The following is a 22351-nucleotide window of genomic DNA, read 5'->3' as shown; positions in this document are numbered from 1 at the left end:
ATTACTAATTTATTTCTAACCTTAAGATCCAATTCAAGAATTTTTTTACCTTTATTTGTATCGCCCTTAATCACAAAATGTCTTAAAGGACTGCACAATTTACAATCACACCATCGCCTGATCTTAAACTAACATGTGCATAAGGTAAAACTCAAAACCTCAGTACAAGGAAAATAAGAAACCATGAGACGAGGCCTCACAAGTGGTAATCTCCCTTCCAGGATGACCAAAGTGCAATAGATTTAGCATCGGTTAACAGTACACAAAACATAATGAACATCAATAAAAAGAAAACATTGGTAATATGTCAACATTTTTCCAGAAAGTGCATGACAGCAACGATGCCTCGAGCCTGTAACATTGTCTTAAAAAAGTCCCTGACAGCAACAAAACCTCTTCACTGCAAAGGGAGTGCATATTCCACATTCTGTTATTTCACTTTTTCAAACCTATATTCATGAACATGGAACATGTAGACGGTTCATAAAGGGACCTCATTATTCATCCCTGTTTTTTTGGGTTTTTTTTTTTTTTTTTTTTTTTTTTTTGAGTCAACGAGTACCTGCAACAGATGTGACCAGCCATCTGTGCAGCAAGGTCCTCAGGCAACATTTGTTGTGAGATGCACACAACTGGAACCCGAGTACGGCGGACCACAAACCACACAAAATGCTCCTAATACCCGCACCTCACCCAATCCCACCCCTTGGCACAACAAACCCCCATCTCACACTGCACCCTTCCAAAAAACGGAAAGCAAGTCGCAAAGAAAAGAAAAATCTGGCTGGAAATTGGTGGAGCTGCGTGTCAAGTGGCGCTAAACAGCAACTAGCATCCAAGCGGTTAAAGGCCGCGGGTCTTATCTGAGGACAAACAGAATGCATCAAGCGGCGGCTGTTGATCTCGGTGATGACGACCAGCTGTGCACCACTGTTTAATTATTTCTCCGTAATGAGCTTACCCACCTTCCAGTGCAGCAGAAGGGAAACCAGAGCAGAAAGGAAAGAAAAACATATGCAGACCTATTCGCTATTATTAGGACAAAGACTGAAAGCAAGACTATAACAAATTTACATTGCGTGTGACGTTTAAGATTAATGTAGTACACTGATCCCTTGTTTTTCACGTAGGTTGCATTCTAAAAAAGTCCGATATACATCCATCCATCCATTATCTGCACTGCTTATCCACAGTAGGGTGGCAGGGGTGCTGGAGCCCATCCCAGCTGTCTTTGGGCAGTGGACAGGGGACACCTTGAACTGGTTGCCAGCCAGTTGCAGGGCACTCAGACACTGACAACTCACTCACTCATTCACACCTAGGGACAATTTGGACCTGTCAATTGACCTGACATGCAGGTTTTTGGAATGTGGGAAGAAACCGAAGTGCCCGGAGGAAACCAATACAAGCACAGGGAGAACATGCCAACTCCAGACATGCGGTTCAATCTCATGACATCAGAACTGTGCCGCCGTGCTTCCCCGTATTAGTCATGGGGCGGGACAAATTAAACCATGGTGGCCCGGAAGAAACTTTCTATGGTATGGGAAACACTGAATTAGCATCGTGTGTGACATTTAAGTCTTCTGTGTTCCAGTGCTCACTGTTGATGAATCAGCACTGATGCCATAAAATGTGATCTAATTTTCAGATTATTTTCATTCATGTAACACGCATACAAATGTATATTGCAATAGCTTGGCACAAGGCAGATACTTTAGGGGGCTGTAGATACGCATCTGGTATTTAGGTAAGTACTTGAATAGTCTATTGTGTTGCTTAACTGTTGGGAAGTTTAAATGGCATCAAATCAGTGACACCGCTATATCAAAGGCTATGTCCATTGTGTTGAATCTAGAGCATTGATTGTGTAAACTAATATACACACATATATATTTCTTATATCATGATTGTTGTTTTTAGAGGCAATTCCATTGTGTCTAATTTTATGACTTCCTGTTCCTGTTTGCCCTTTGTCCCGGTGCTAAGAACCAAAACCTCAATAGCATCATTTAAAACAACCAGATAAACATAGCTGATCTGTTTTTTTTCCATTACAATTAATTAATTCTGTATTTTTTTTTAGTATTACCACAATACTGTCCCTACAATTGTACAAATATGACTCCAAACACAGCACTATTGTCACTTATCTTCAAAAACAGAAACACAAGTCCATTGTCGGGTCAGTTCTTTTTAGTTCCATTTAAAGTTTAGAATGTTGTGCTAAAGCAGGGGTATCCAACCTGGTGCCAATGGGAAACAGATATCGCCCTAAAAATAACTGAGTTGCCCGCAAACCGATTTTGAAAAAAAGCTAGCCTGTAATAGGTCATCGTGAATTACTAGGAAATGTAATTTATAACTGGCATGAAGATCAATTACATGATAAGTGTCTTTTAATGACTGTCTGTGACTGTGTGTGTCTGTGATTGACTGGTGTATGCTCTCAGACAGGCGGGTTGGGCGGGCGCACAAGTCAATGTGTCCAACAGTTTGTATTTTAGCGGCTCGTTACATAGAAAATAAATCAATCATATTGGAAACTGAGGAAAGTCAGAAGGGCGCAAAGAAATGTTGATCACCAGGGGCTTGGAGTATTGTTATAGGGTCCGTGAAAAGACTGAGGCGGCATTGGGAGGGAAAGCAATAGCGACGCTTTAAGTCTGGCCTACTGCTACTGCTAGACTACTTATTAAATACCCCTGTTGTGCCTGTATCTCACCAATGCCAGATCAATTATCCATGAAATGGATGACCTAGAGCTATAACTGGTGGTTAACTGCTACATTTGTGACATTTTTAGCATGCAACTTTGGGGTGGCATTGACTCAGGAGATATTGCGTCTTGGGATCAAGAAGTCGCAGGTTCGATTCTCAGGTCCTCCATGTTATATGTCGAAGTGTCCTTGGGCAAGACACTGAATCCTTAATGCCCCCGATAGCAGACGCTGCTATCGGTTAGTTAGTGTGTAGAAGGGAAAAGTGTGAAGCACATTGTAAAGCGCTTTGGGAGTTCTTCATTGACTTGAAATGCGCTATATAAATGCAGACCATTTACATTTAACTAGCCGGCTGCTCTTTATCTTTTTAACACTGATAGGAAAAGCCCTTAAATTGTGTTGTACAATGGTATAATGACAATAAAAGCCATTCATTCAACTGCAATTTTGTGTTCTCTGTTTTGATTTGTAGATCTATTGATGTTACTTTGTAACAGTCATGTATATTATGTGTTACTGATATTAAAAAAAAAAGTAAATAAAAAGAAAAATAATCTTTCTATTTATCTGCTTTTGAAAAACATAAATAAATCTATTCTGCTCCAGTGTATTAGCCAACACCTAAATCGAGTCAAACACGCAGAGCTAATTAAAGTTTTTTAATTCTCACTGAAAATCCTCTTACATTTTATTGTATTTTCAACTCAATTTGAGGCCTGTGATTGATGCACTGCCTCCGTTTGTAGTTTTGTGTTTGAGTCTGCCAGAAGAGTAAATGTTTTCACAGTTGAGAGGTGCATTCTCTCGTTGTACAATACACAAACAAATGTGTCCCTGCAGGGAACATCAGCCCAAGTGCACTTTGAGTAGAGTTCGTCATAACTATTTGATTTAACAGTATTCCTAAAATGTACACTCAATATAAGAGAGCCGATAGCGTGGGGTGTTTGGGAGGTGCGCACCGGTAGTTCAAACAGTGATTCTACTGTTAATTAAGTAGAGTGCAAAAAAAATAACGAGGGCCTTCCTGGAATGAAAAAAAAAAATAGTCCCGCCATGATCCAGCCAGCCGTCTGCAACATCTCATGGAGACTATCTCTACAAACGACACCTTTCAAGTAACGTTACTGCGGGATGGATCTAAAACTCACCACTAGATGGCTGTTGGCTTGATTTGTTTCTCTATTTTGAAACTGCTTACCTTTTACCTTTAAATGTTTATACTGCAGGCATCTGACATTATCAGATATTGAACGGAAGTTTCAGGAGAGAAAACAATGACTGAACGTCTTTGCGATTTGCTGTGGAACTCAGGATGAATTCTGCCATGTGGTTAACGGTTCTGGTTTCTTTGTGTTTTTCAGGAGAGCTCGATGCCTTCCTCAAAAATGGCGAGCGCCGCATCCATAGTCGTCAGCAGCTGCCTGTGGGAACAACTTGGGGACCGTTCGAAGGGAAGATTGAGATGGGAAGCGAGAACAGCACACTGGTATGTTAATGACATTTCATATCAAAGGTAACAATAAGGTGAAAGTAGCATTAAAACAATTTTAGGGACATGAGAGTGAAATTACATTATTAAGCGATTGAGTCGATTTGGAAGTCTCTTAAATTAATGAAACCCAAGAAAACAATATTAGGGTTTTGGTGAAGACTAATTTCATATTCGCAAACTTTCTTGGAACTTAGAACAAAGAAGGTGAAACTATTTGAACTTTATTTAAAAACTCTTTTTAAGAAAACTCAATTAAAAACATAGGGAAAAAACATGAAGAGGTTTTCGACCCAGAAATGGGTGGCTTTCTATCTTTGTCTCGCAAGATCAAGCTAAGCGTTGACCTGTTGCACCAATGGAGAACCAAGCCCCCCACGGGTTTGATATGCTGTTCTACATTTGGAGTAATTAACAAATTCTTATTAAAACTGTAACAAGTCCCACATTCCCACTGCAAAGACACATAAGGCAACTTAGGAGGATTTGGGACTCAGAGTCAATCCACCTCCCACCCGCTCGATTCCCTGGATTGTTCAAACAAAGCATCTTTAATAAACCGTTTTCAGAGAACTTTCACACTTTATCCAAGCTGTCCTCCTAATTTTGAAATGATCTGTGGCTTTAAATAGTTTGAGCCCTATTATAACCATAGTGTGGTTTAGTGTGGTTCCTGTAGTTAGTCCTGAATTTGGACAAACATCTGAATCTGTCTGATACGTATCAAAAAGAAAACTTCAGCAGTCTCTGATATTTATGAAAAATATAATTGAAGACCTATACCAGTTTGTCCAAACTGGAAAAAGTCGAACTAAACTGCTGAACAAAATGCTTCAGTTAATCGTGGGTTTCTGCTCTTGGCAAGAGTGATGTGTTCTTAACTAAGTGCCCTCCAAGGAATTCATCACTACCTTGCAGATCCTTATTCCATTCTATCATTTTGTGAGCATGTTCTGGTCATACGCTTTAATTGGCTGCATGGGGTTACAGAATATGCCAAACTTTCCTCGCAATTAAAGGCAAATGGAGAAAGTGCCGGCATCTTGCCTTTAAGGATCTCTAGTGTGGCTCGTCTCACGAGACCCTTTCAATGCTTTGCTTCTTTCCCACCTCTTCCTCAGTTCCATCTCTCATAAGGATACGGACTGTTAGCAGCTGCTCAGTATGTCTCATTAATGGCTAGGTCAGCACAACTTGCAGTATTGTCTTAGTGAGCTTTCCAGGGTTTAATGTGACTTGTCTTCTACAAGGATTTGCACTTGACGTACAGTATTTTCGTACGCCAATGAACTTGTTTCAGTTGCATTGCAGCTCATCATAATTCAGCTTAAAACGGTACAACGACAGGTGGCTTGTTCAAAATTACTCATAAGCATTCCACCTTGAAAGTAAAACCGAACAGTGAAGATTAAGATCTAAGTATGTTTTTAACTATCCAAAGTTGTGGTACTTACAATCGACAAATTTTTATGCTATGGTAGATGGTAGACCATCCATCCATTATCTGCCCCGCTTAGCCTCAATAGTGTCGCAGGGGGGCTGGAGCCCATCCCAGCCGTCTTCGGGCAGTGGGATTATAATAATAATAATAATAATAATTTCCTTTGTATTGTCATTCTTTGTAACAATGTACACAGAACGAAATGTCGATACACCTGACCCGTTGTAGCGAGCCGATGCAGCCGCAGCCAACAGAGGGCGCCGCCATTTTACCAATGTTATAAGTCTTAGGTATGACTCGGCCGAGGCGCGAACCAGCGACCTTATTGCATGTATGTATGGGGGTGGGTGTTGAATGCTACTCTGTGTGTTTTTTAATGAAGTACTTTGATTGATTGATAGGTGGCAGTCAAATTGCTGCTTTTGCAATTCATTTTTTAACATTCTGTCTGCATTTCACTGATCTGCTGAGTCACGCTAACTTAAAAAAAGAACTAGAAGGCATTATTTTAGCATGAAGCAGCAACTATTGTTGCTATTTTTCCCTTAACAACACATTTTCATCTAATATAAACGTGAAAACCAGCCCATTATTATCAACCGTTTAAAAATTCTGCCCGGTATCTATGGCAATCAAGGCCTGTCACGTTTGGCTGTCCCAAACAGGCACTTTTTGTCCAGGGAAGCTGCCATGCCCGCCGGGAATGGGCTCCAAATGCAGCATCGCAGACAGCAAATGTGTGCGTGCGCCCAAGCTAGCCTGTCGCTACACAAAAAACGGGTAGGCGGCCAATATGTGTTGGCTTCAAGCGATGACAGACCTTAACGGTGGACCAGACCCGAGTGATGGATTATGCTCAGAAGAAAAATCAAGTGCAGAATGTTGCATGTGCTGTGGGAAAAAAACACGGTAAGATACTTTTAAGCCTTGAAAATTTTAAATAATGACTGTAAATTATAATCAACTACTTTACGGATACATTTGGTTCACACAAACAATTAAAACGCATTCAAAAAACCTGTTTATTCCTAGCTTAAACATTCACCTTTTTCCATCCACTTTGATCAAGCTAAGTATTTAATTATATCTGATAACTTTGACTCAACATAAAACAAATCCCCTAACTGTTAAATATAAATAAGTCCTCATGTTAGTAGAAAGACATATCGCAATATATTTCAAGTCACATTTTATTTCATGATTAATTAAATTATAATAAAATTTCATTTAATGACAAATAACTATAAAACTATGAAAAAAGTATGAATATGCAAATGAATATGTTCTGCATTTATAAAGCGCTTTTCAAGTCAATGATGACCTCCCAAATTGCTGTATAATGTGATTCACACTTCCCTTTTCCCTCTAACTAAGCGATAGCAGGGTCAGCCATGCAAGGCAACTACCTGCTATCAGGGGCATGTGGGTTTCAGTGTTTTGCCCAAGTACACTTCGATATATAACACAGAGGATCAGGGAATCGAACCTGTGACCTCTTGATCCCAAGACGAGTGTTCTACCTCCTGAGCTAATGCCGCCCTAGTGTGTATAGTAGCTAGCCAGGTAGGCAGTATATCTGCCTGCCAGTAGATTTGAGGATTAATAAATTCCTGAAATTAATTTGAGCATTAATTAAAAAATTAATTATAGGGATTCAAATTGTCCATCCATCCACTATTATCACATAATAAATATTCTTGTTCGTAAGTGTTAAGATGCTTTTTGGAGTAGAAATGTTCCATCCATCCATCCATCCATTATCTGCACCGCTTATCCTCAGTAGGGTCGCGGGGGTGCTGGAGCCCATCCCAACAATCTTCGGGTAGTGGGCAGTGGACACCCTGAACTGGTTGCCATCCAGTCGCAGGGCGCACAGGGACAGACAACTCACTTGCTCATTCACTCCAATTTGGACCGGCAAATTAACCTGACATGCATGTTTTTGGAGCGCCCGGAGGAAACCCACACAAGCACGGGGAGAACATGCAAATTCCACACAGGAGGTTGGATCTCATGACTTCAGAACTGTGCCACAAACGTGCTAACCACTGCGCCGCCGTGCTGCCCCGGGTTTCAAATTATTAATTTCCAAATAACAAGAGAAGGCAATTTTATATACCGGTACTAATGGTGTCACTCAGACATTTATCGGTCTGAAAAAAAATTGGTATCGAACATACCCCCCCGCCCCGTAAGAATACGTACATACTATAAATAGAAATCGATTTTTGTTGTCTGATAATTGCTGATAACTTTACATAACATGCAATTACTATCATATTGGTCTTTGTTCCAGTTGCAGACTATTTATTTTACTAATTAATAGAGAACTAAAAGAAAATGTCATTTAAAAAATTATTATTCTTTAATCCAATCATGAATAATAATAATAATATTAATAATAAGGAAAGCTTTAATAATTTTCTTTCTTTTTCTCCAGAAAAATAAAATAAACAAATATACCAAGAATCTAAATCTACATGTGGCCCTTATAACAGGGTTAGGCAAACTCTGAGTTGCAAGGTGCATTGGGTACAAACATTTGGCAGCGATTGGGTCCAGAATGGGAAAAAAAAGATTGTTTTGATTTTTGTTTTGAGTTTTGAATCCATTAAATTGGCAATGCATTAAAAACAAACACATTTTTCTTTGCAGTATGGATTCATGGACAGCTACATATACGTGTTGCATTTCATCTTATATTTGTTTATTAATAGTCAATTTCACTAAATTGGTTTTGAAACACCCAGAAAAAAAAGACATACTCTTGTTTGAATTGTTGCTAGAATAGCTTAGCTTAGTTTAGAATTTATGTGTATAGTTAGCAAGCTAACAGGATTTTGTATTATGTTTTTAGTTTTACAACAACCTTAAAGGTTAATGAAGGAGGTCATTGTCCGAATAACCAGCAACTAAAGTGAAAAAGGCTGGTTATTCGTGACGTCTTTCACTAGCTGTCAAGTTGGCAGAAAAGTGGATACTTCAGAGTGAGGACAGCACAGTACTGTATGTATAAATTGCCTTATTTTCCGCACTATAATGTGCATCGACTTATAAAAAACTTATCAAAAAGCCTTTTGTCATGTATTTTTCCCTACATAAGGCACACTGGACTATAAAGTGCATACAATTGATACTATAGGAAGGGGTACCTTGTTCATCCATGTATAACAGTTAGGCTATTTATACACTTAGGACATGAAGCAATGATTGATCAGTTTATAGGTGTTGCGGCAGTGAAGGTGCTGAAACCTTACCACTTGACCACCAGTGGTATAGATGACTAACAAAAAGGCACTGCTTATCTATTATCAGACTATTTTTACTCTCAGTGCCAGAAGCACTGATTTGCAGAGTGCATTCTGACCTGCATTCTGATAGGTTAAACACTCGCTCCACTTCTTCACCTGTGTATCAAAAACATTGCGGTTTGATATGTAGAGGTACGTAAAGGAGTTTGTATAATATTTTTTTGTCTGTTTCTGTCTTTGGCAACATAATGGACGTAAAACATGAGAGACTATTTAACCAGAATGCAGAGCAAAATGCACTATGCAGATTAGTGTTTCTGGCACCATAAAATTAGTGTTGTAATGAGATAATCTCTAATGCCTTATCCATTGTCCTCCGTGCCACAGGTGCTCTAGTGTTAATGTGTCTGCGCCCTCGATGCTACGATCCAGGTTCAAATCCGGTTGCATACAATGTATTGCAACTAGGGCCAACAATAATTATCAATTGCTTAATCATTGATTAAATATGGTATACCATGAAACTTATTTCTATATATACTGTATGAATTTCCAATCTTATCCACTGTTTTTTCCGGTATATAAGCCTCACCGAGTAATGAGGCGCACGTTTAAACTTCTGGCCAATTTGGGGTTTTTAGGTTTGCCTTGTTTAATTCCTTGCGCCCTGTTTAGTGTGTCATATATCAAAAATATTTTACACAAGACTATTTTGGTGGAGTGCGCTTTCTAATCTGGTGCACCTTTAGTGCAGAAAATACGGTACTTATAATGCAACTTCATACGTACAGTAATAATACAGTCCTAATTTATATAACAACACTCTACAAAAAAATTTTGCATCTCTATTCTTACTTGCCTTCTTTTGCTCTGACAGATGGAGCTGCCAGAACAGCGTCTCATCACTCACTTCTCCGTCAAATCAATCCTACCATTAGAGAGCCGTGTTCGTTGTGCAAGTGAGCGGCAACCACGTTCACGGGCTGTGTGCAAAAAACTCTCGCGCCATTCCGGTCTTTGCACTTTCCAAATGAGCTCAAATTAAACGTGACACCCAGACATAAATGTTTCGGATCGAGGGGAGCTAAATGAACAGCCTGGGTCGAAGCTATTGAGTAGCAGGTGTCTTTAAAAGCGATAATTACCTCGACTGGCCAGAACGGCGAGGGAAAGGTGCCCCGCCATTTGCCTGAAGAAAAAGGCTCGGCCCGTTTGAGCTTGGCTTCTGTTGTAGGTGTTAATAATTGATTTGGGGGCAAGCTATTAATGAGAGGCAGATTTCCAGCTCTGTTGTTAAATGTGTTGATGAGGGTGTTGCTGTCTCTTGTAATGCTTTACCAATGCTAATTACAGAGCTTAGTCAAGGTGCACTGTAATGAGTCTATAGTATTTCAGTCCTGATGTGTTTTGAGGGTCTTTCTAGACCAAATTACACAGCCATTAAATGCATAAGACAAGCTTGATTGTTGATTCGAATCTTAATATCTCATCTCCTGTCTTAATTGTTCCAAATTGCTCAGAGCATCAAATTATGGTTATATTAAATATGCAGATATTGCATGACATAAAAAAAAAATTACATATATTGCTAGAAGACCAAAATAACTTTTGATAAACTATGTATCTGTATAAAGTATTAATAAATAATAAATATAGCAGGGGTCGCCAAACTTTTTTCAACTTTTCGTCAATGACTAGCACAAAGAGCTACCACCAGTTTGAAATACATTTCTGAAATAGCAACTTGTGTTATTATTCTGTCATAACAGTGTTATAATTGTTTTATTGCCAGTTGTAAATACTAGAAGAAGGGTTTAAGAAAAGCCCTGGCAACTACTAAAATCATGTCAATGATTTATTTATCTTACCAGTTAGAAATCAAACTTCAAAGCAAATCAACTATTACCGAACACGGTTTTTCCCATTACAACATAGTAAAAAGTAGTCGAATTAACATTTTTTAAATTTGAAAATAATTTTTCTAGTTAGAAAAAAAAAGTTAAAACAATTGTTAACAATGATTTCTCATCTGCGACTATCTGCAGTTTCAACCAATGACGGGGTGTTTTAGCCCATACATTATTGTTGTTTTTATTTTATTATAATTTACCTTTTCTCGTAAAATATGGTATTATTTTTACAGGTATCATTAAAAATATGTTTAAATACTTTTTAGCTCATTTGATTGGGACTTATTTCTTATCTTTTCTAATTTTTCACTACATTAAAAAACATAAAATAATAAAAGTAATGCTTAAAATGAATACTCTATCACTGGATGGATTTGCTCCTTTAAAGGCCTGTTATTACCTGCTTAATTGCATGTGAAAAAAATCATAATATTTGGTCACTACATTGTTTCAATACTGTGGACTCCAACGCTCTCTTTTTCTTTACCCATGCATTTTATCTAAACCAGTTCACATTTAGAGATGACAATTGCAAAAACATTCATATTATTGAAAGCAGAGTCACCAAGTTTGGCAGGCATGTTAGTCTATCTCTGCGCATGTGTGTGTTTATGCGCTGTGAACAGAGAGCTTTAGCTTGTCAACTACAAAAGAGCAAAAATGTCAAGATACTGTCCTAATTTCCTCCTGGGATAGAAAGAGACGCGACGACTGTCAGCCATTGGAGTGTGATTATTGTACAACGGTAGGAATGCAGGCATGTGTAAACCCCCCCAATAAAAAAAATAAACAGAAAATTATTCAGCCCATCACTCAAGCCATTTATCTCACCCCTTTTTTGCCCACCCTATCCATCCAATATTAGCTACCCCTAAACTTGAACAAGTGGCAGCGGATTTTTCTGTTTTAGAAATTATATTTTTCTTCTTGTCATTGCTTCATTAATCAAGAGGAGGCATTCTGAAAAATGTTTTGTTTTGGTGGCTGCAATCTATTTTGCAGCGCGTGTGTGTGTTGTAGTTAATCTGCGCCCGTGGCAGGTTTCCCCTCCGAAACGCAGCGCTAAGCAGCGGTATCGCGGGCCTATTGTTGTAGCCTCTGTCATAGCAAGGAGAGCCTGATGCAGGCCTGGGCTTGCCTGATAAGGAAAAGAGGATTCAACATGGCTGGAAAGGAGAATCAGTGGGACTTGAGAGTGGAGTATGGATGGGGCAGATGCACTCACTCGCACAAATACACGTTCACGTTTCCGACACACATGAGACAAGACACAAATCATCGCCATCATCGCACTGGCAAACGCTCAGGCAATTATTTACAGTAACACCCAATTACATATGCAAGAAAGCACCCCGGAATAGGACCTATGGAACGCGGTCTGAAACAACATCAACTCCATAAATACACACTCTTATTCTGAGAAAGTGTTAAGCTTAAAGCAATCAAAAACGTGGAAGTAGAAACTGATTTGTGTTGGTGTGTTTCTTTGCCGAGCAAGCTTCGTTTTCCTTCCTCCATCTGGTTCACAAACATCAGACGTTATCGGGGGTAACAGGATTTGAATTTCTGCACGGCACACCAACATTTTTGGCACCGGGAATGTGAATTTAGTCTAATGAAATAATGGGCACGCATTTTCGGAGGGGAACCATTACGTGATTGCATGCATCAATTAGTCTTTGGGATTGAACCATTATCGGGGCTGAGGTTTCATCCGATGGCTACAATGCTAATTAGTTGTTGTGCGTTTTCTATCATTGCCCTCGCGTATTCACTAACTAACGGTCACCATCCATCATATAGCATACAACAAACCGGAAACATTTCAAACGGTTGAGTTTTTATTTGGTCGAAGGCGGTAGTCGGCAACCCATGGCTTAGGAGTAGCAAACCTGTTTAGAAATGTAAAAAGATGATGCGGGGAAATATAATTTGCTTAAATATGTTTCTATAGGAGGACAAACATGACACAACCAATTTTAATGTTTTCCAAATTCAATAAAAATGTTCAGAATATAGATTACAGGTATAACTATCTAACTATGAAACGAGAGGGAAGATCAGCTGGTACGAGTTCATGTGTGGTAAGTGAGGGGTTTTACTGCTTCTCTCTCACTAGTATCGAGTTGTAAAAACACGGGATGCAGGTTTTTGCCCCAAACGCAGCACATTCCTACATTGTGACGTGAAGTTGTGGCCCTCAGGCTTGAACTCGTGCCTGGAGAACTTGGGCCATGTTCAAACTGCAGAGCTTAATGCTCAATTCCGTGTTTTGGCTTGAATCTGATGTTTTTGTGACATCGTTCACATTTCCAACTTGCATGCGATCTCCTGTGTGAATACCACAAGTGTCTAGCATGCGTAGAAGAAGACACGTGACGTCACACGCAATGTGCTCAGTTTTTGCGGAATTATTCATGGATGTTCACAGCGTGACTGCCCGGTTCTGATAAGATCCCTCGAGTTTGGCCTGAACACAACAAGTAAACCTAGGACTGTGAAATGACTACATGACAAAAAAATGCTTTTTAGCCCTAGATTTCAGTTGCAAGAAACAATACAACAACATCTAGTGGTCAAATAATATACACTGTACCTTGAAAATTGGTGCAAATTAGTATGTACCTACTAGTTTGGCCATTCATATACAGAACTTTAGCAAACTTAGCACGCTGTTGTGTAGAATGCAATTTGTCTCCTCCAAATGAGTGATTATTCAACACCTCAACACACAGCAGACCTCCACTGAAGCAAAGGCGCAAGTGGAAGAAGCAAAGCGAAAGGAAAATGAAACAAGTTTGAGCGCTGCCAGCTGCTCTTCCATCTGTCGCTGTAGTGGCTTTTCTCGTGATATGTTAAAACAACTTCCCTGACAAGTGCGGCTGATAATTCTTGATTGTTTACATTTGAAAAACGCTCTTTGTGGGCAAAGCTGCTTATCACCTGGCAAACAAGTTGTATGCTGTGGGCATGACCTTTGAGTGCATTTGTGAGTTCTAAAATGCACATGTGCTACATATATAGCACAGTTAAAGACTACAAGTCAATTAGCTATGATATACCCCACAATATACCTTTATGTATTTATTTACTTAATATAAGGGTAGACAATTCCTGACACTGTAAGTATCAGTATCTGGACGCTACCTATCTTTAAGAAATAGGGATGTCAAGATAGCGCAAATGGTAAAAAGGCCTCAGTAAATTAGCTCTTGCTGTACTTTTCTATCTACTTATTTGATTAAATCATATCTGTAATTATTACGAGGGTATTTCACACCTAAACTTTTGGTAGTGCTATGTCTGAATCAATCCAACCCTCAATAACTATTTTATAGCTGTAAAACATTAACTGCAGCTACAACTGTGAGGTCTAAATCTAGTGGAATCTAGAGTTCTTGTTAGTAATAGGAATTAGTGGAGAGGTGTTGTAAAAGGATAGTGGGATGTTTGGATGCGTTCTAAGGGATGGGCAGGGCACCTGTATGATGCGGCAGGGTTAAACCAGTAAAAGCTGTCGAACCCTGCTGTTGAACAAAAGAGTGTGTTGTGTCACCCTGACCTGAGTGACATGGCCGCTTTCTTGTGTCCCGTTTCATCTGGAGTAACAAAAGCATGACCAACTTAGGTGCCGAGGTGCCTAACTTGTTTGGGTGTTTGGGCATTTGGGTTGGCCATGGTTCAAAAATAATTTTGTGTGTTTTTTTTTCCCTTTTTTATTTTCTTTGTTTTTGTGTATGTGTTTGTCTTGCTGTCAGTCACCCCTCTTGAGGGATATGACCAAGGTAGATAGATAAATAGACAACTGTGACACTTATAGACAAACATTAATGATAACCTCATAAACTTGCAATATTATTTAGGAACAAAGCCACATTTATTCACAGAAAAAAAAATGTTATGCACAAATTCAATCCTCCTTTCTTTCTACAAGAAGATTTCAGTCAGTCTGTCGAACAGATTGTTTGCGCGATTCAGTTTTATCGAGAAGTTCTTTTCGCCATCAAAGCAAATGCTAAAGGTCAAGCCTGTCCATTTATAGTTTTTTTTTTTATATAGGGCAGAAAATTTGGACAGAGGAATACTGTGTTTTTTCCACCTCTTCGTTGTGATACTTCTGGTACGGCCCTCTAGTCAATCATACTTTGCGGAACTTCTAACTTTTCCTTATGCCTGTTCAAAGGCCATGGTGCCGCCAACTGGAAATCTGATTGGCTAAACCAACCACATTATCCACACTTATGATACGTCTAAGGACCTGCAGAACTGATTTTGAAGGTCTCCGGGTAGATTTCCGAGCCTGGCAACAAGCAATGGCTAAAATTAATGTGATTAGTGAAATGGTTAAATATGAAAGCACACATCTAAAAGCAGCACTAGCAGTGAAAAAGAATGAAAGGAAGCTGAAAGATAAATTATAATTACTTCACGGACAAAATATAATTGGCATCACATGATTTAGACTTGTTGAGGTCTATAGAGAAGATCTTGCAGGCCCTTGACCACCCACCACTGCTTTATAGCAATATTCAAAGGGACACTGTGTCATATTTGAACACGAGATGTTGCTTTATTGTGTAGTGCAACCAAAATAAAAGTGCTACGAAGCACAAGAAAAACTTCAAACTAAAGAGACTTGAAGGGACCAAAACGTTTATCATTTCATTATTTTGCCCAGCCTTTCGATAGTTTTTTGTCGTAGCAGCAAGCTAGTGGACACTTATGTGAACTGCTTTAGGTAAGCCGCATGCTATATAAATTAAGTACAAATTTAATCCAAATATTGTTTTTTTTTCGTGAACCAAGTTTTTTTTTTTTTTTTTTTTTTTTTTAAATAATACATTATGTCCCTTTAAGGGCAGCACGGCGGCGCAGTGGTTAGCGCATGTGCGGCACAGTTCATGTCTTGGGAACCTCCTGCGTGGGTTCAAATCCAGCTCCAGACTTCCTGTGCGGAGTTTGTATGTTCTCCCCGTGCTTGCGTGGGTTTCCTCCGGGCACTCCGGTTTCCTCCCACATTCCAAAAACATGCATTTCAGGTGAATTGGCCGGTCCAAATTGTCCCTAGGTGTGAATGAGCGAGTGAGTTGTCTGTCCCCGTGTGCCCTGCGATTGGCTGGCAACCAGTTCAGGATATCCCCTGCCCACTGCCCGATGATTGCTGGGATGGGCTCCAGCACCCCCGCGACCCTACTGAGGATAAGCGGTGTAGCAGATGAGATGAGATGAGACATTATGTCCCTTTAAGGGTAGCACGGCGGCGCAGTGGTTAGCGCGTGTGCGGCACAGTTCTAAGGTCTTGGGAACCTCCTGCGTGGGTTCAAATCCAGCTACCAGCCTTACTGTGCGGAGTTTGTATGTTCTCCCTGTGCTTGCGTGGGTTTCCTCCGGGCACTCCGGTTTTCTCCCACATTTCAAAGACATGCATTTCAGGTGAATTGGCTGGTCCAAATTGTCCCTAGGTGTGAATGAGCGAGTGAGTTGTCTGTCCCTGTGTGCCCTGCGATTGGCTGGCAACCAGTTCAGGGTGTCCCCTGCCCACTGCCCTGAGATGGCTGGGATGGGCTCCAGCCCCTCGCGACCCTAATAAGGATAAGCGTACAGCTAATGAGATGAGATGAGATTAGATTATGTCCCTTTAAGACTTTGGACCTAAAGAGGATAGGGAAATAAAGTTTTGAAAGTGTCCCCCCGCCCATTGTTATCCATCTCACCAGAAGAACGAGTTAGTGGAATGTTATAAACTAATTGGGCACCGAAGAGCATTTTCAAGCTCGGGATCCAATCTTTTTGCAGTCCATGTGCTGAGACACTGATAAGAGAGTTCACGTCTAATGCTTAGAGTGGGGGGCAAGGTTGTTATCTTATTTGCTTAACTTAGTGTAAATATTGTTGAGCTTTTACAGTGGATTAACCAAGGCACAATTTCCCTTAAGTGCAGCTAGTGATGAACCTTGTGAACAGTATGGAAATCTGCTACACTTTTTTCGGTCCTTTTGTTTTTCACTCTAACTTCAGGCAGAGCTGAAGCCTAATCAACATAGTTCCTATAAAATGCTTAAAAGCCTTGAAAATTCTTGAATTTAAATGTTGTGTTTTCAGGGGGGAAAATCCTTGAATTGTAGGTAACGTGCTTGTTAATGCTTTAAGTAGTGGTTTCTAAAGATATCTGCTTGAAAAAAAATACCGGCAGCTGACATTAGTTTGTATGGCATTGTCCTATGGGGTGCACCCAAGAGGATGGATACTACACCTAAACAGGGCAGTATGAAATGTGTTTTAGTGCAAAGATTACATATCAATTATTGACATTTATTGCTGTACCGTTTCCTAGTGGTATTTTGTAATGGGAAGAACTTCCTTCAACTGAAGATGAAAGCTAAGTATTACTTTCATTTTTAACTAACATCCATATATATTTACACATATATTTTTCAGCTCAAATATATTCAAAATGTACTAAATATCTAAAATCATATGCACTGATAAATACACATTCTGTATTTTAAAAATAAGTTTGCTGTTTTACTCCATAACCTTTTTGAATCAAGGACCAGATCTACTACAGATTATACAATACTTTGACACCATCATGTGGCTGTTATAGCTCAATCCTATAGTAATCAGACATTTTTAAAATGTATTGTGGAGAGGTCCAACTTTGTTGGCAATAGAAAGCATCTTTCTCTGTTCATCCAATCAGAATGCAGAACACAATGCACAATGATAATCCGCAAAGCAGTGAACCAGTGATAACCAAAGCGTGAAGAAGCAAGGTGTCTACATGGGGAGAGATTTGTCTCAAAAATATTTACGGACTTACTGATTTACAATTATATTTACTAAAGATCTAAAAATCATATGTCTTAAATAAAGCACACGCAAGATTAAAAAATGCATATGGGAATGGCAGATATATTTGTGGCTCTGCAAAATACATGATTTGCACCAGATTTCTTCATTTGTTGGTATTGGATAAATTGGAAAAATGGCTTTGAAAATCCTTAAAACTTCCCTAATTCTGGCCATAAAATAGGTGTACAAACCCTGCAATTGATATTCCGCTGAACTCATTCTATGAATCAAAAATTGAGTCTCAAGGAGAGTCTCCTGAAATACAAAAAGCACAGAGAGAGATGCAATTCTAACGCAATGTGAAATTTCTAAGTCACCCGGAGAAAGACGGAAGTTCAAAAGAATATTAAACCTAAAGCGGGGCAGATAGCTTCATCGAAAGTCAAGGACTTTATTTAAGAATCACGCCCGGCGTTTTATTTTTGTCTATATTGACAGCGTCTGGCTGATGTGAGCCGTTATGAGAGCAGGGATTTATTATGACCCGGCTGACTGATTGACTCCCGGGATTCCTTTCATCCTACTCTTAGGAGATGGGCATGTTTATTCCCCAATGACGGAGAGAAGATCCGTCTTGAGAATATGTCACCTGCCACCGTGGCCCCCGGGGACCGCATTAATATCCGTACACCTGAACATTACTGGTTCCCGGTTTTCTATTATGGCCCCTCACACAACTTGTCGGCAGCCAGCCCTTACATATAGTACATGCAAAAGATCAAACAACCTTAGCAATTGAATCCAAATGGGAAATTTCTCGTAATTCAAACAGTGAGTGGTGAAGCGTCGAGGATGTTACACGGCGGAGGTGCATGTTTGAACACGGCCCTCCAAGACATGATTAAGACCTGCAGCACAAGCATTACAAATGTAGTGCTCTCTTGTTTAACATTTGAAATCAAATGTCTTCGGGGGAGAGAAATGTTCTCCAAAGCAGAAGAGGATGGTAAATTTGAATTTGGGGTATTGAACACGACTGGGAAGAAAGTGTGTGTGGAGGAAGACAGGAAAGGGGGTAAGTTCAAAATGAAACTTTTTGACAGTGGAAGTGCACGTAAATGTTCTTTAATAAAGCAATGGTCGGCAACCTGTTACGTACCACTGATCTGTTCTGGGTCTGATATTATTCTAGCAGCCCAGACCACCAGAAACAGTGGTAATAATAACTCTAATAGTGATAATAATAATGATAATAATAATAAGTCTAAATTCACATAGTTATTCAGTAGATCATTAGGGCTCTAAATGACATGGGAAAATCTGTTGGATTTTTATCATCACAATATTTCAACTCAAGGTACCACGTTGTCTAAGCTTTTTATCTTGAACATGCACATTATCACGAATCAAAGCTGGATCGCGCCAATGAGGGTACGGTTGATGACGCGGAAAAGACACTATTGATGTCGTCAACACTTTGTTTTCACTCGCGGTACCACGTTGCATCACCTTTTTTATCTTGAAGACGCACATGATTGGTAAAATGCTGTACAACATTTGGCTGAACTCATTCCCATAATGTTCCATTATGGTGTCACGTTGTAGAACGTTGTCCTCTCTTTGCCTTGATCTGGACTTCATTCCCACTGCTTGCATTATTCAGCAAATTTGATCGGCTGTATGTGTGGACTGATTAACCATTGCCCAACTACTATAATTTACCACTGTAATACCTCATAAACTTTGTTTTTAAGTTTGAGGTTATAATTGGTAAAAAAGAAATTGCAAGCACACATGGATAAATACAGTATAAGCAATAAACAAGGGCAACTTTTCTCTTATTTCTGTGTGGCCTGGTACCAAATGACCCACAAGCCATGACCTGGTAGTGTCAAAGTGACTAAACTGCCACATTTTTCTTCTATTTTTTTTTACCCATAGCAGCAAGATGTTTGACAATTATGTCAGTTCCTTTTAGGTGAGGCTCATGTTATCTAAAATAAATTCTGGTTTGTTGTTTGGTTGGTTGGTTGGTTGGTTGGTTGGTTGGTTGGTTGGTTGGTTGGTTGGTTGGTTGATTGGTTGGTTGGTTGGTTGGTTGGTTGGTTGGTTGGTTGGTTGGTTGGTTGGTTGGTTGGTTGGTTGGTTGGTTGGTTGGTTGGTTGGTTGGTTGGTTGGTTGGTTGGTTAGATCCCTTAACTACTAAAGGGGCACCATTTCCCGTGGTGTGTCTTGAGTAAATGCAGCCTATTCCTTTGCAACATATGTGTCCACTGCACTACGGAAACATTGAATGCTAATTATTCGACCTATTTGTATTTTTTCAAAAAGGCAGTTTTAGATAATAGTTCATGTATTTTTTGCCGATTGTTTAAATCATTACGGTGTTGTTGTTTTTTTCAACTACGAGCCACTAAATAATACACACTGTCACTTTAAAGCCAAATGTTATCAAAACAATCAGTTGATTATAAATGTTGTGTTCATGTTAAAAGACTATTTGTCCATTATCACTCCACTTAGAGATAGTTTCTTCCTCAGCAGAAACAGGTGCACTGCTGTGAAACATATCTTGCAAGTTGCATTGAAAAATTGGCCGCACTAGACATCAATGATCCAGTTCTACTGTGCAGCCATTGAATGAGTAAAAAACAAAACTTGTATTCCCTCTATTTCACCTTCTTTTATTTACAAAACCGTCATTATTTGTCACTCTTCCATTTGAGTTTACATAGATGTTTAAGCATACCATGATTTGGAGACAGATCGTTAGGGTTATTTCCCGTTATATAAGCAGAATCTTGGGGAAGTGCTCATTTGTCTGCTTTATTAGCACTTACTATTTGTCCGCGCGCCTCGCCACCCATGCACAATTCAAATACGAGCTTGCGTGAATATTTCAGAGAAGGCCAAATAAGCCTGAGCAATCCTACTTTGATGCTTACAGTCCAGCCAGTGGGATAAAAGGTGAAATAAATGAAGAAAATATTTTGATAGCGAGCGCAAGAGCACGCGTGTCCCTTCAAAGATTCGGGGACTCTCTCAATTTAATCGATTTTAAAACGAAAAGTCAATTTGAGAAAGTTGAAAAGAGGACGACGGGCAAAAGGGGGGAAGGGCGGAGGCGGCATTCTCTCGCACTCAAGCAGTAAACTAACCGCTGTGCCGAGCAGGCAGAGATTCCAGCTGAATTATCTCCCACCTCACATTTGCTCTTAGGCAAGCAGTTTAAAAAGCCAAGCGATTGAGCCAGTGATCCAATTTGAAATGCAGAAATGATTAGAGCGCCTTGCCTCATTTCATATCGAAACTCTCTGATTTATGACAGGGTAGAAGCCAAGATCTATCTCAAAAGGGAATTAGTGTGCAATTCCTGCATATTTCTGTTATTTAGTCTCCCTGTAGCAGATGCTCTAACCTTGGTGAAGGGGTGTAAAAGCAATTGAAGCATTACGTAGGTATCTTCTCATCTTGGCCAGATGTAACCATGGCCATTTATATGAAGCATTTCCTATTTGCTTTCTCGTTGTAGCACCTTGGCTGTTAGACAGAGGGACGAAAAGCTACTGAACTAGTTCCAGGTTGGATTTTTAATTCAATAGAGAAAACACAGAAGTCAAAATATATTTGGATAAAAGCCATCAATTTAATGAACAATGGACAAGACAACAGACAACATTTAACATAAATGATAGTAAAAGAACACTTTTATTTGGGTGATATTGGTTTACTAACCCCTGTTTGGTATCTAATATCAATTGGATGACCGGCCATCTACTCTACTTTTGGTTGATAAACTATTATTGGTCGCAACCTTCAAATTGATGTACACTGTTATGGTTTTAGAATCAACCCAAATCTGTTTTTTGTCAGAATTTTAAGTCACACAATACTACACTTCAAATGTTAATGACAATTTGATTGAATGACAAGAAAGTTCATCACATAATCAAAACAAGGCAAAAAGTTTCATCAAATAAGATAAGAAAACACAATTGGATATTTTAGAATTCAGGAGATCTGAAATCAATGGATATCACTGGTTTCTCAACATTATGAGTCCTCGTGGAGTCAAGGTCAAAGGACTGACTTTGACGTGAATCTCTCCGATGGGTCAGATATTTAATGGATTCTTGGTCTAAGGGAGCTTGCTACTTGGTTTGCAGAGATGGCCAATATAAAATGTATATGTATCGGTCTTTTGTTAAAGAAAAAACTTTTAACAACGTTGAGTCGTCTGCGGCAACCTGTCAAAAAACACAAAAGGGGCGCCCGAGCTAGTTACAATAACTTGTAAATTTACACAGAAACTGGGAAGGTCAAGTAACAATATACAAATACAACCAACATCGACATAATATATGAGAAGTAAATCACAATTTTGATTTAATTCCTATAATCCCTTACCACAAGCAATATTTCAAAGAGAAACAGAAGCAAAACTCGTCTGGTTTGTGTTTTTTGTCCAATGTGACTCACACTGGTGGAGTCAACTCAGAAAAATACGAATTTGGTTGCGCTAACAATTGCTATCATATTTATCATATTATTATTTTCATATTATAAGGTTATGTCTGTCAATGCATTATTCTTTTTACTTCCATTACTATTCGATTTTTCGGTTTCTTAGCACTATGTTGTAAATATTTCTTGCCTAATTATCTTGATAAACTTTTCTCTCTTTATTACATGTTTACCCTACAGTGCCAATTAATTGCATACAATGTTTCACAACTTTG

The 22351-nt window shown here is 39.3% G+C and overlaps 1 protein-coding gene across 2 annotated transcripts in view; it reads left to right on the top strand.

Moving 5' to 3' along the window:
- Positions 1 to 22351, top strand: part of zfpm2a (zinc finger protein, FOG family member 2a) — a 208320-nt gene that overhangs the window by 99705 nt on the left and 86264 nt on the right. For both annotated transcript variants that reach the window (XM_088326401.1, XM_088326399.1), the window contains exon 4: positions 4088 to 4212. In XM_088326401.1, coding sequence (XP_088182527.1) covers positions 4088 to 4212 — 125 coding nt within the window. The remainder of the gene's footprint in view (positions 1 to 4087; positions 4213 to 22351) is intronic.

Source organism: Urocampus carinirostris, chromosome 2 (assembly GCF_059441175.1).
Source record: "Urocampus carinirostris isolate Australia breed hairy pipefish chromosome 2, RoL_Ucar_1.0, whole genome shotgun sequence".
NCBI classification, from domain to species: Eukaryota; Metazoa; Chordata; class Actinopteri; order Syngnathiformes; family Syngnathidae; genus Urocampus; species Urocampus carinirostris.
This window is presented reverse-complemented; position numbering and strand designations above follow the sequence as displayed.